Here is a 13,961-nt window from a genome sequence, read left to right as displayed (position 1 = left end):
TGGTTAAACAGTAACCAGCCATGACAGACATGACTCTGACCAGCCAACCCCAAAGTGTTAATAAATGCAACTTAAAAACAATACGCACGAATACTCTTCATTTACCTACTTAGTTACGTTCTTCGCATTTAAAAGACAAAAGTTAACCGAGGGCACACTCATCCACCACCTTCAAATTACCGGACTAACCCGCGATAGGTCTAACCCACGGCATAACCCTAACCTGACGTGACCGGTTAAAGGAAAAGGGCCACCTTTAACATGGGGATTGAAACTGAGATAGCCATCTTGTAGCCCGTGTCCGAAAACCTATCTGTCTACCTCCTTACGGCCGATTTCGGCCTCCATTCGTAGTTATCGGCAATTTTAAAAGAAAATACGCCAGGAATGCGTTCTTATCCCAGGAATGCGTTCTTATCCGACAATACAGCCACCCGCGGCGAGGCTTTGGTTTTTTACCAATCAGCTCCAACCAGCTCAGCTTTAACCAATCAGCTTATCTGACACAATCCGACGAGTCTGTCTTCTGAACGCTGATTGGCTTGAGTGTGACGTCATCGCTATGCCATCATACAGTAGGTGCCGTAGAGAGTATCAACATAGTACCAATATGTTAAATAGTTTTAAATACTTTTTCGTGAATTGTGCACTTCTGGCACCAGTTTTAAAAAGAAAATGAAAAATAATAATGTCAAAATGAAAAACAACGATATCTTCATATTTCACGAAGGTGGCCCTTTTCCTTTAACGTCCTAAACCCAACAATTCACATTTACCAGACGCAGCCTCCAAAATGAACTCAACGATCCATCCGTGTCTCAACAAGGTTACACGTGACCAAAACAGCACTGTAGTTATAGGTATAAGTGCATGGCAAGGCCGTAGTGCGCATGAACGGTCGGCTGGCCGGTAGCTATGCTGGCGACGTCTATGGAGAAAAACCTTATAACTAACACAAAGTACAGACTAGTGATGTCAATTACAGAAAATCTGAATACCGATACCAAACGAAATACCAACATAAACCGTGAAGAAATACAGATACCGAACCAACTTCATAACATGAGGGAAATACTGACTTTTAACCAATTTCTCAGCCTCTTACACATAGGTGAGGGTTCATAATACCAACAAAATACCAAGTACATTAGGATTGAAATACCAAATACCAAGTTGGTATCGGTTTGGTATCGGTATACCAACAAGTTGGTATCCGATTGACATCTCTAGTACAGACCCATCCAAGCCGTACGCTTTCCTCCGGCGCCATTGAAGCCCAGGACGTCTATTTACGCGGAAGTGTACGCACACATGATTATACAATGCATGTGCGCTCTGCCGCACCTCAACTTTTCCATTATCATTGATACTACACCAAATTACCACAATATTCAATCACATACCTACCGAAACGGATACAATCAGCAATGCTCAGCAAGGTAGCGCGGAAAAAGAGAAATTCACTATTTCAACCGGATTCGTGATAAACATCTTAAATGTCAAAGAGTACATGTTGAGTCTATTCGATCCCTGCAAAACCGGTCAAAACCCGGCTTCATCACTGTGGGAAGAACCGTAGGTGGCGCTGGATGTAGCCAGACTGTAGGCCAGGTCTGGAGTAACAAAGGCGACTGTTGAGCTCGTGCGGAGTAGGGGGAGCCACTGGCCAATGACCATGTTCAGCCGGCACAGCAGTGTGTCAGACAGAGGAAGACACCAGCGAGGGCCTGGTGGCATATAGGGCCTTGGGCCCGGTCTGGAGCACACCGTCCGTCGTTTCCATCCTCAGGACCCTCAGGACATTCAAATCCTTCTCCTCCACGCCGCAACCGGGCAGGGCAGGCAACTTTATCTCATGCGGGCTGCTCCCTTGGAGCGGCACCACTGCTCCCGAGGGAGCGCACCCCGTAGCCGGGTGCAGAGAGTGCTTGGGGGGCTGGTCGGTCTGTCCATTCGGACGGGCTCAGCCCCGGCGACTCTCTAGGGTGCTTGCCCACTGCCCAGACCAATGCCTCCCCCTAATTCCTATTATCCTCCAGGCTCTGAAATGGTCTTGTCAGACCGAATGGGCCTAACCCAATAAAACAAAGAAACAAGTCTGTAGCAACTACGTCCCCATATGCACATACAGTGGGCTTGTGGGGAGAAGCCGAGTGAGGGGAGCCACTGGCAATGTGAAGCTGTGGCGACTGGCGGCAGAGCATTACACGGGGGGACACCAGCGAGACCGGGTACGAGACCCGTCACCACTGACCACTGCCGAATGCCACAACCTTGGGTCCATTTTCACGGTAAACTACAGTTGCATTCGCTCGCTCATCGCTAAAAAGACGCATCGGTAAAGTCACTTAGGCCTAGAGAGTCCCTAAATCCTAATTGCCATATTTAGAAGGCTGGTGTCCTAATAAGTTGCTTCACTTTTTCAGATGAGGGGTAGATGACCGAACTCTGTTGTAATACTCGTATGGTCGCAAAAGTGTTATTTAGACGTTGTTGATGCTTTTTGAAGAAGTTAACTATGTCCCTACAGTCGCTGTGTCCACACTTTGCATAAGAAATTTACGACTTAGCCTTTCTTTATAACGAAGGTCAAATACTTTTAACCCTAAAATGAAGCCAGTAAATACAGAATAAAGGGCCCATCGCATTTGGCGGGATCAATTCGAAGAAAGTTGCACCACATTCGCGTAAGAGCATGAGCTAGCCATGTGACTGGTCGTGGCCATATTGTAGGTCCAAACTACATCTACGAATGCATTGACTCAGCAAAGCCACAAACAGACGCCAACAAAGGGATCACCACAAACTCCGCATCAGCCCTAACATGGCGGCCGAATGACTCGGCAAAACGGGCCGGCATTCGGCCGATGATGTCCAGGAGTGAGGCCCTCGTCTCAGTCCTGCACCCAGTTTTCGGCGAATCATCAAAATTTACCTAAACATTGTCGGGAAAAACAGCGACAGCTACCATGTCTGGCACTGGCTACAGCATCGTCCCAAACAGGAGGCAAATCGAAGGAAGGATTTCCAGTCACACATGCCAAAGCAGTCCCACTTGTATTGACGCATCATTAAACAATAACAAAATATTCGACGTTTCTCTCCATTCCCAGTCAAGCGAACTCAACTGGGCAAAGCGAAGGCATACATGTGTTTGGTCTATATCACTCAGTTGATGAGGTGCACGTGATTATATTAGTTTTCTGCGCACCCGAAGAGGTGGAATTCAGTTAGCTGCGCTGCGCGGCGCCAGCCTGTGGCGCTTGAAGCCACCCTGCCAGTGCCCACCTCACACAGACAGCAAGCCGGGAGGGCGGCGAGCGAGAGAGCAGAGCAGTGGAGGGACGCGGAGAGAGCGAGAGAGCCGCGGTGGATAAGAGTACATCACAGAACATCACACACAGTTCTGGCGAGTCAGCGCCGGTGTCGTTCGTTCGATAGAAAGCGCCGTGCGGCGTTCCCAGAGGCAGCGATGGAGACTTAGAGACTTCACCGGCGGCCGAACGAGTCAAGCCCACCCGCCGGCAAACCATAGACGAGATACGGATAACATTATAAAGACCAGGAATCTTCAGACATCCCTTTAGACTGTCCGATGCACGGCGGCAGGGGCGAAGTGGGGCAGCGGAGCAGGACAGACGCCCGCCGGTGACCCTCTGATCAGACACACCTCAGACACCGACCGGTCCGCTGGGACTTTGCGTCGGCGTCGTCATTCGTCCGATCGTCGGAGCCGACGGCCGGCCGACCGGCCCGCGCGCCCCACCCCTCACCTCCCGGCGACGTCGGCAGTCTAGGAGCGCGTGCACACGTCCTCCGTGCAGGTCACCTTGGGCTTGTCGCCGTCGGCGGCCGGCGGTGGCGACGCCGCGTCTCCACCGGAGATGCCCAGAGCCTGCCGCAAACAGAACGGATGTTAGAACCAGAGTCAGAGGCTGTAAGACTAGACTAGACTGGATAAATCAAATAACGCAGCTGATAAAAAACCCCATTCAGCATTATGATGGCTTCTAGCACTACGGAAGTTCGCAAGCACGTTTAAGTCCACAAGTTTGAGAGCGTGAGATGATGTTTTTCGTACTCCAGCGTAGATGGGTAGCCATACGGCTTCCACGGTTGACAGTGATGACATCAGTCATCTTTTTGCAAACTCGTTAAGCTCACTTCACCAAAGCCTACACCTGAAATGATGTCACTCCCTCTTGTCAACAGACTCAACCCCACACAAATCTGTCACCTTCCTCCCTCCCCTCCCCAATGATCCCAGCCAGCCCCCGGCAGCCGGCGTGTTATCGGGCTGTAATGTCACTGGTGACTGAGCGTGCAGCTGATTGTGCCGCCCGATAACATCTCTATTCTCTCTATCTGACGCGGACAGGGAACGGGCACTTCCACAGACAGAACGACTGCTGCCACGTGGGTAGGGTGTGGTCGAGCGCAAGGCGGGGTTAGCGTAGGGGCAAAGTCTAAGGTAAAATATAAAGGAACATTCGTATGCAGCTGATCGCAGTAAAAAACAAAAATAAAGAGAAAAGACTAAGAACATTCAAGCGCGACTGACAAGAAAAGGTATTACTTAGGTCATTCCACTCGGACAGCTTTTAGGAAAGAACGCTGTTCATTTTACCCTCCCAGCCCTCAAACATTACTGTTGCCGGGAGAAATGGCCAGCGATTGCGCGGAATTCACAAACACTGTGTTATTGATTCTATCGAACGCTCCAGAGTAGTGGACGCCAGCTCAAACAGCGCTGGCTCCATACTGTTGGCAGCCGGGGCCAGATTGAACTTTGGACACGGTCGTCAGCGAAAGCTGCCGTGACTGGCGAAAAGCGCCCGCAGTTTCGACAATCCGCCGCGGCGTGATCATTCCGATGAGTAATCCACACATGGAAAAGTTACGTAACCTGTAGCAAATCTGTGTGCACTTTGAGCGTCTTCTGTTTCACGTACGACGTTCAGTTTCGTACCACAGCACAGAGGATTGTAAAATGTGGTGTGATACCGTTATCAGGCCTAGCTACGATCGAACTAACTATACAGCGCACGTGGCGAAGCGTCAGCACGCATTGACTCGTGAGCGATAATGGTAGGCCACGGCCATTCGTAAGAAACGCAAAATCAAATCATCCCGCAAGCCTGGCATCGATGTTAACATATCTGGCATACTTTTGCAGTAGCGTAGCGTCAGCCGAGCATTTCAGAAAGCGCACCAGCAATCAATACAAGTTTTCTGACGTTCACTGCTGGCCGCTGGGGCTTACATAAGAATACCACGGGGGCCCGCGACGGTCAGCTCCTCAGTCGATTCCCAGCACCTGTAACCGAGCCACCACCCTGTAACGCGCCGTCCTCCACTGCCCGCGGAGTCTGGCGGGGCGGGGCGATTGCTCAGCACCCACCGCCGGCCGGCCGGTCAGCCATGACGCCAGGCCACGGAGCCGGTGCGTGCCCCCGGGGTCGGGAGGAGACCGACCGGCCGGCGGCCCGGCCACTCTCCCAACACGGACACAAACGTGGACAGGCGGTGCCGCAGGGATGAAACAGACAACAGGATGGTCAACAGGATGGTCCTGTAGGTTAACAGGATGGTTTGAGGTTCGCACTTACCGTAAAAAATAACTACTTACACACAAAACAAATGCACATTTCCGTTCGTGTTCAACAGGTTGATCTAACATTGCACCTTTCCGTACCCTTATGACCATTCACAAACCAACAATAATACCTTTTGTGCTCCACACTGCTCATTTCACAGATCATCCGATGTAACCACGCAACTGACCTTGAGAATGGCACTGTTCTCGACGTGGTCGGCCGGGCCGTCCTGCTTGAACTGCAGCAGCGTCTCGGTGCCGCCCTTATTGACCACGATCGTGCCGCCCATCAGGAAGCCGTCGCCCTTCAGGTTTCCGGAGATCGACATCGTCTTGGCCTGCCGGCGAGAGACCGCCGGCGACCGGTCAGGACGGCATGGCGGATAATATTACGGATCGAGCAGTTACATCGCATACAACTATAAAAACCCCGATGGAAAAGGTTTTCATCAAAGATGCGTAACATAGCGATAGCCGATATCCCCGGTGACAGTCGTACTACAGCACGTGCCAGTTACGTAGCGCGCGAACAAAAGTGCGAGTCCTCATGCGACAGTGAACACGTCCAATATCCAAATTACTTGTCATGCGCCAATACGGACGTAACTACTTTGACGTCACCAGCAGCTCTTACCCGGCTGGTGGCGTCGCGTCCCTTCTTGCCGAACACACTGGGCCAGATGCTGAAGTAGCTGTGGCGCTTCATATTCATCTCCTTGTAGCTCTCCTGTTTCAGGTCAATGAAGAGGTCTGAAAATGGCCGATAGAACAACGCTTTTGATAGCGACCAACCAAGAAGCTCTGAAAATTACCGTTTCAGACTCAAAATGTTTGCTTTCAGTTGGGCTTCCCTGGCTCCAATTCCCTCATACCAAATAACTTCAGATCTGTAAACCAGGACCATTCCACCCTCCCTGTCTCCCTCCCCATCCAGCCAAACATCCTGAGACCAATATACCATCCCTCAACAAACACCCAAGGCCACACTCTGCTTCTTCCAGTACCCTTTACCCAAATGAAACCATCCAACCCAAACCCAGTTCTCAAACAGTTCCAGTCCCCCTCATGCTGAGGTCCGACTTACCTCCGGAGAAATACTGTCCTTCAACAAACTCCTCCACACCGAGCTCCTCGAGACCGACGCCCACCAGGCGGACGCCGTTCTCCTTGAGCTGGGGGTGCAAGGCACTCAGGTCCTTGGCCCCCAGCCGACAGAACACTCATCCGAAGCGGCGCAGGAAGGTCACCACAGTGGGCTGGTCAGCCCACAGTGAGCCCAGCGTCACCGTCTGCAGCAAAGGGAGGGGGGAGGGGTTTTGATGCCTGAACCTACAGCAGGTCATACAGAGATGTGATCAATCTCTGTATGACCACCACCAGCTCAAGGAGGTGGTGGAAGGAGGTCTTACAGTTTGCTAATGCCACCATTATCATGCACTTTTGCTATAGCAATAACAAACTTAAATCAGGCAGCACAATGAACTGTTAAATCAAAAAAAGCTTACTAACCTCCCCCGTGGCGACACTCTTCAGCTGTGTAGCAGCAAGTTTTGAAAGATTCATGTTTAAATCTTTTGGTTCACTATCACCAGCTAAAAGATATGCAAGAATAAGGCAGCCAGCTACCCCGGCACTCAGACGGGCCGTGCCAGAACGGAACAGCCTGCTTATGTAACAGGTCAAGGTGCGAGGAGACTGAGAAGGCCCAGAAGACTCCAGGATTCGCGGAGTTCGCGCGCTTTGCGCCCAAGCGTGTAAACACAAAACCCTCTTTCCACCAAGAACGGCCTATCCTCTTCCTCCGGAACCCGAAAGTAAAATGCCGCCGCCCCCTTAGGTCTCCTCTGACAACACCTCGTCCACGGTATATAGAGAACTACCTCGTCCCAAGCCCCGTGCCAAAAATTTCATCTAGGAAAGTCATTTCAAGGAACAGCCGAAAACAAAAGTCCTGCATTTTGGTGACGTCAATATTTTCAAGGAAGCTGCCTTTTTTGTAAGTGAAAAAAGTAACAGTACTACGTGAGTAAGCCCAGATTTCTAGCGAAATTTGTCGATTAAAAATCACATCTGAATATTTTCGAAATCGAATGTTTCAGAGTTCCGTTGCCTATGGCAGAAGTATGACAAAACAAGTCTGGTTTTATGACGTCATTTTTTATGCCAAATCATAAGAGGATGGAGAACAGAACAATAAACAACATTTTATTCAATTCTAGCGCACATCATTTTGGCGCCACTTCGTTGTGTAATGACGAAGTTCTAATTATGTTAAAAACTTAATTAATATCGCTTCTACTACATATAAATAACTTTGCTTTTTATGCACTGTGGTTAAGGCAAAGTACTGCAAAAAGCAAGGCTGTGCTTTTGGTGTTTTCAATTGGAGTCTTGATGAAATCCCTCTTTTTGCACCCTAGGGTCAAAATTGAATAAAAACCACACCATATTGTCACTAAGTACAAACCACATATCAATGTAAAAAATTGGGTAGTTATAAATCAGGTGTTGCACTTTTTTTGCAGCCTGAGCCAAGGAGAGGTGCTATACCCGGAGATTGAGATGCTCATGTAAGTGAAGTTGTAGGTTAGGTTGTAGGTTGGGCAACGTTAGGTTTGTTTTGGTTTGGTTTGGTTTGGTCTGGTTTAGTTAGAAGGAAACATCTTCATTCTCCGGTTATAACATGTCTCCTTGTTTGCAAAGAAGTGTGATGCCTGATTTTCTACTACCAAAAACTGTTCATATGATTATTTAATGCTTGGAAAATAGGGTAGGTACACTACATCAGAAATATCAAATCCTAACAAACCTAACCTAACCTTACCTGATGTAACATAAGCTTATCTGATCCTAAGTGTGGTTGGTCTAAACCTATAAAATGTTTTGGCGAAAAGTATTATAAGTTTCAATATGTTGTCTGGGTTCTGATTTTGCAACCTTGAAGGATGTTTTCTTTCTACTCATGTTTTGTGTTGTGAATTTCTTCAGTTTTTAAATGGTGCAAAAGGAGGAAATCACCAGAGTCCTTGAGCCACCACACAGTATGTAGTTACCAATGTGCCTGTTATCTCCTTACTAATGCCATTTACTCTTTTCTCAGTTTTGTGACCACCACCCACTGATTTAACATTTTGGGGGTGTCACTGGCAAGGAGTAAAGGCACTGTCCAGCAAGAGCACACTGTGAGTCTGTCACCTACCATTGTGTGCTGTCATGGATCCTGCTGAACGTGCCCGGCTTGTCCAAGAGGCAATGCTGGTAAGTACATTTAGGAGTCGGTGGTAAATTAGGAGTAAACCTTCCTGATGCCTCAGGGAAGCTAACAATTCCAATTCAGCTAGTGGCCATTCTTCATGCATGTTTTGTTTTAAATTATAGGTATTTTCTTTTATGGATAGGTATTTAAGATGACTTAAGCTGCACTAGCTTCCAGCTGAAAATGATTAACCTAGCCACATGCAGACAAACATTCTTTAAAATGTACCATCACTGTTAGTGATATCTCAGAGGTTTAATTTCTCCACTAAGCTCATCTCTTAAGCCAGATACATTACGTTTCAGTATATTTTCATTAATGTGCTCCATGCATGATGTGCTCAGCTCCATGTGTTACCTGTGCTCCATGTGCTGGTATGGTGCTTAAGCATAGCAAGCATGTGCTGATGATGTTACACTTCATCAGGTTAATGATTTAAAACTTCAGAGAGCATATACATTATACATAGGCATATACTTCCTATAGCAACTACCTATGTCAATAGTTAATCTGTTCCTGGATCTCTTATTGATCTTCTCATATTCTGTTGTCAGGAGTACGAGATTCGTCAGAGCATATCCATCTGTGGCCTGAGCGACAACCCAGCAGTCGATTTGTCCTCGTCGAGGCTCAGCAAGAGGCTGGCCATTCTGCAAGGGAATCCATTCGCACAGCGGTCACCGGAAGTCTGCATCGCACCGAAGCCGCCAGGGGCTTCGCCTCCGGAGCCGCGGGTTGACTTGCCCCCGGAGCCGCAAGCGGATTCGCCCCCGAAGCTGCGGGTGGATTCGCCTCCGATCCATCCGCCGGCGGATCCGCGCGGCGGCCGGTCTCGGGTCGGGCGACCGCGCAAGTACCGGCGCCCGTTCCCTCCCCGGAGGCAGCGCGAAGCCACTCCCGATCAGCCGGCCGACCTGCCGAGTGCCGAACGACAGGAGGTCCCTCGCAGCCGCGGTCGCGTTGGCCGGCCCCGCAAACGGCGCCCTCCCCCTCCCCCTCGCATGGAGCGGCGCGAGGCTTCTGTCGACCCGCCGAGCGACCCGCCGGGCGCCGTCGGCCGAGGCGTGCCGCGCGGTCGTGGTCGACCCCGCGGTCGGCCGCGCAAGCGCTTCGGACGAGAATGGGGGTTTATGATGCGCAGAGCGGCCGACGCGGACGCGGCTAACCGAAACGGGGACGACTACAGTGCCGGAGGCGGCCGCAGCAGCCCCGACGGAGCTCTCGGCCGACCCGACCCGACCGACCCGCCGAGCGCCCTGGGTCGGGGTGTGCCCCGCGGCCGTGGTCGGCCCCGCGGTCGCCCGCGCAAGCGTCGCTTTGATGAACAGTTGGCGATGGCGCGCAAAGCGATCGCGGCTAACCGGAGCAGAAACGATGATGGTGACGGAGGCGACCACAGCAGCCCTGACGTAGCGGCGCCGGGTCGCCAGCGCCAGGCCAGATCGGCGGCGAAGAGGTGTCTCAAACGTCTGCATCGCGGCGCGCAGAAGGCTTTCAGGGACACACAAGATAGTGCCGATGAGAGCGTCAGCGGAGGCATGAACGTGAACGCTGCGCGGGATGCTAAGCGTCTGAAATTAGATGACTCGGACAGACATTCAGAACAATCAGAGTCAGACAGTGCCGGAGCAGATGAGGTGACTCTGAGTGAACCGGAGGACGACTCGATGGTGACGGTGTTTCCGTGTGTGCAGGTGGTGCATGGGGACCCGGAGACCAGCTCGCAGGCCGACACTGTGACGTTGAACGGGCCGGAGGGCGGTTCGGACACCGGGTCTCCGGTAGGGGACCCCAGCTCTGTGCGGGTGTCCAGCGGTTCCAACTGTGAGCTGCGCCCCTCGCCGCCGGCGCAGTCCGCTCCGCCGACTCGCCGCATAGTGGTGTACCGGTCCGGGACGCATCTGGCTGCTCGTGAGCAGAAGCCTCTACCTCAACTGGCCCCTCGACCGGTGTCCCGTTATATGCCAGCGCCCGGCTCTGTGCCTGTCAGTCAGCTCCAGCCGGGTGCTCGCACGGTCGTGGTGCGTTACCGCGGCGGTGCGACGGCATCGGATATTGGCGCCCCCAGGCGAGTGGTTGTAAAGCGATTTACTCCCCGGAGCCAAGTTGTATACACGCAGGGGGTTAACACCGTCCAGAAGACGCCACAGCTGGTAGTAGGCCTCGCTAACGGACAGCTTCCCTCGGCGCCAGAGCCGTCGGACGGCGGCAGCGCTGATGAGCGTCGGGCGAACCTCTCCTCTGGCGTGGAGCTAGATGACCAGCAACGAAAGGCGCTCTCCGCCGAGGTGAAAAAGTTGCGACTCAAGCTCTCCGAAGAGGAGGCGGCGCTGCACCACGTGCGCGAGAGTCTAAACACGCAGGCAGCCGCCGCCTCCAACCCCCATCCGGACCTGGACGCGCGCTATCCGATGCCGCCGTCGCCTCCGCCGCTGCCTGATGTGGATGACCCCGCGCTGTTCTCAGAGGGGACGAGTCCGGCCGCGCTGCGCCAGCTCCAGCGCCGCCACTGGGAGCTGTACCGGGTGGCGCTGCAGTCGGCGCTGCAGCTGCGGCGCGCTCAACGCAGCGCCGGCCTGGCCCGGCTGGACGCGTACGCCGAGCGGCGTAGGCTGCGACGGCTCTTCACCCCGGCTCAGTGGGACATGGTGCGCCACAACCGCGAGCCCGACCAGTGGTCGGAGCACGACCTCGGCCGCGCCGCGCTGCTGAGGAAATTCTGCGGGGACAAAGGCTACCACTTCCTGCAGTTCGCCTGGGACATGCCTCTTCCGTCCCTGAGCTCACTCCCACCGCAGTCGGGGGAAGCGGCGGTGGAACAGCCGTCACCGGGGGACGTCAAACCGCTGCTGGAAATGAGTCCGCTAATGCTATCCGAAGATGAAATGGAGACGTCGCCACAGCCACCCGACGACCTCAGACCTGAGCTGGATGCGGGCACGATGTTGGAAGTTGAGCTGGATCCCGAGCCACCGTCACTCGAGGACGTAAAACCGACGCCCGATGTGGGACCCGATCTGCAGATGTCGCCACGGTCGTCGGGAGCTAGCTCGCAGGGCGATCCGCTGTCGTTTTCGGGGAGGGAGCGGCAGGTGACGCCACCTCCGCCCATCGGCGTGAAGCTTGGGCTACCGAGGCTGATCCTGACGCCTGTTGATGCACGTAGGTCGCCTCGCATCAGGGTAAAACGTGAGGTGCAGGAGGAGATTTTGTGAGGTCTCCCGTTGCAGTCATGTAGTATTAGGTGAAGCGAGTCCATTGTTTCATCGTTCAAGCATCATTATCATCAGAGCATTGGTCAGTTCATCAGTGCGTTGTGGTTGAGGCGGGGTGCGGGATTGATTTTACATTGCATCAGTAATGGCGCTATCAGAAGCGGGAAGTTGAGAATTTCGATCTCGTCGTGCCAGGCATGAATGTCTAAATTGAACGTGTCTTTTTGTTACAATATATTTGCCATGTTCTGGATTTTTTTTTTTTTTTTTTTTTTTTTGGTCGTAACAATAAGAGAAGAGATTAGTCAACGCTCTTCCAAAGCAGCGTATATGAACGGTGCGACACGCATGTTGTGGTCTTTTTCACTCCTTTGCTTTGTGTTGTACACTCGAGGGCAGATTGATGTTCCACCACTCCGTACCCATCGGGCTCCCATGGCTCAGCACTGGCTGCTGCCAGTGGTGCCTGTCCTCAGCACTGCTCAGCACTGCCTGCCAGTGCCAGTGCTGCCAGTGCTGCCACTGGCAGCAGCCAGTGCTGAGCCATGGGAGCCCGATAGTTAGGGAGTGGTGGAACATCATTCTGCCCCCGAGTGTACTACGTTGGTCCATTTGATAAACGTCACTACTGACATCTAGACATAGTCACTGCAACAATGTCTGCATGTTCTATGGCATCATGACATGTATCCATATATCTCGCTAAAATGCTCTGTTACATTCGTTTTTTCCTTGAAAGAGTTCCTCTAACGTGTGAGGCCCGATGTCTCACGCGTCCAACTCCAAATAAACCAGTGTTCTCGGCGCCAGTATTCGCCCTGTGGTCGGCGATGGCTGGCTTTAGCTTGTAATAAGTTTCCTGTTTCACTCTAGTAATTCAACTGGTCGCCGTACATATGTAAAAGCTGCATCGAAAAGTTGTATGTATCAAGTGCAATTGGTTCAAACACACGTCATCGCTGACGTCTCAGACGGTGTGCCGGCTCTGACCAAACGACAAGCGGTGCTCTGAGGAATACTGGATCGGGATGGATGTTACTTAGTGTCTACCTATCGTATAGGTATACCCGCGGTCATGATTGAGCGCAGGATGCCGATTTTCCAGAACTGTTTGCACGAGAGAGAGAGAGAGAGAGAGAGAGAGAGAGAGAGAGAGAGAGAGAGAGAGAGAGAGAGAGAGAGAGAGAGAGAGAGGGAGGGGGAGGGGAAAGAAGGATAAATGTCATTTCCGGTATAATACGGGCTGATGAAAAGTGAAGGCCGAAGGGTCATTGCCTCGCCTTAGTAAGCCATACTCGTTTCACGTTTGGCTTTCGAACTAATCATCTTTTCCATTACTCACAAACAATGTGCTTACGCCAATCTTCGAACCACATTGTCAAGCGATTGGAGACGCGGATCGTGGATTGAAAACATTGTCAAACAGCACCATCAATCCTCACACCAGAGAAGACCCGAGATTTCTCCAATCCGAGCCGATCCCTCGGCGGTGGCGTGTATGTCAGGGGGGGAGTTCCCGGTGTAATGATCAACCAGCGACCGGCTTTCTCCACGTAAACCAAATGAGCCGTGCGAGATCGAATGGCGCGAGAGGCGAGATGGCGCCAACTATCGCATCGCTGTGATGCCGTGTCTCGGCTTCTGCGGGATTGCGGTCCCCCGATGGACACGTGACCGTCGGTCTCTGGCGAGCTTTCACGGGCTGTTTTGTGCCGGGAGTTGGCAGTGTTCCCGCGAGTGGTACAGGAGAGAGGAAATTTCCAATAGAAACAGCTGATGCAATTGCAGGATAGTGAGAGTGATGCACGTTTGGTTGCAGTTTCGTCTCACGGTTGTCGAAGTCGTGGTGCCTCTGATGTATGGTTTGGTGCAGTCGGTTCGGTTGTTCGGTGTC

General features: G+C 52.2%; 2 protein-coding genes across 5 annotated transcripts; one reads left to right on the top strand and one right to left on the bottom strand.

Moving 5' to 3' along the window:
* Positions 1–3,043: 3,043 nt before the first annotated feature.
* Positions 3,044–8,811, bottom strand: LOC122373335 (prostamide/prostaglandin F synthase-like). The gene is made up of 5 exons (XM_043351298.1): positions 8,796–8,811; positions 6,681–6,815; positions 6,231–6,346; positions 5,785–5,934; positions 3,044–3,895 (listed from the first exon to the last, which is right to left on the bottom strand). The coding sequence occupies exons 1-5, from the start codon at positions 8,809–8,811 to the stop codon at positions 3,794–3,796; spliced, it is 519 nt and encodes a 172-aa protein (XP_043207233.1). The 3' UTR covers positions 3,044–3,793.
* LOC122373329 lies at positions 7,806–12,320 on the top strand. Of its 4 annotated transcripts, none has more exons than XM_043351287.1 (3): positions 7,806–7,844; positions 8,697–8,854; positions 9,407–12,320. In XM_043351287.1, the coding sequence occupies exons 2-3, from the start codon at positions 8,810–8,812 to the stop codon at positions 12,065–12,067; spliced, it is 2,706 nt and encodes a 901-aa protein (XP_043207222.1). In that variant the 5' UTR covers positions 7,806–7,844; positions 8,697–8,809; the 3' UTR covers positions 12,068–12,320. The 4 variants fall into 4 exon arrangements, with proteins under 4 accessions (XP_043207222.1, XP_043207221.1, XP_043207223.1 ...); XM_043351286.1 differs by having other exon boundaries at positions 7,808–8,166; XM_043351288.1 differs by having other exon boundaries at positions 7,817–7,866.
* The last annotated feature ends 1,641 nt before the right edge of the window (positions 12,321–13,961 follow it).

The sequence above is a fragment of the Amphibalanus amphitrite genome, unplaced genomic scaffold (genome assembly GCF_019059575.1).
Source record: "Amphibalanus amphitrite isolate SeventyFive unplaced genomic scaffold, NRLGWU_Aamphi_draft 001478F_arrow, whole genome shotgun sequence".
Classification (NCBI taxonomy): Eukaryota; Metazoa; Arthropoda; class Thecostraca; order Balanomorpha; family Balanidae; genus Amphibalanus; species Amphibalanus amphitrite.
This window is presented reverse-complemented; position numbering and strand designations above follow the sequence as displayed.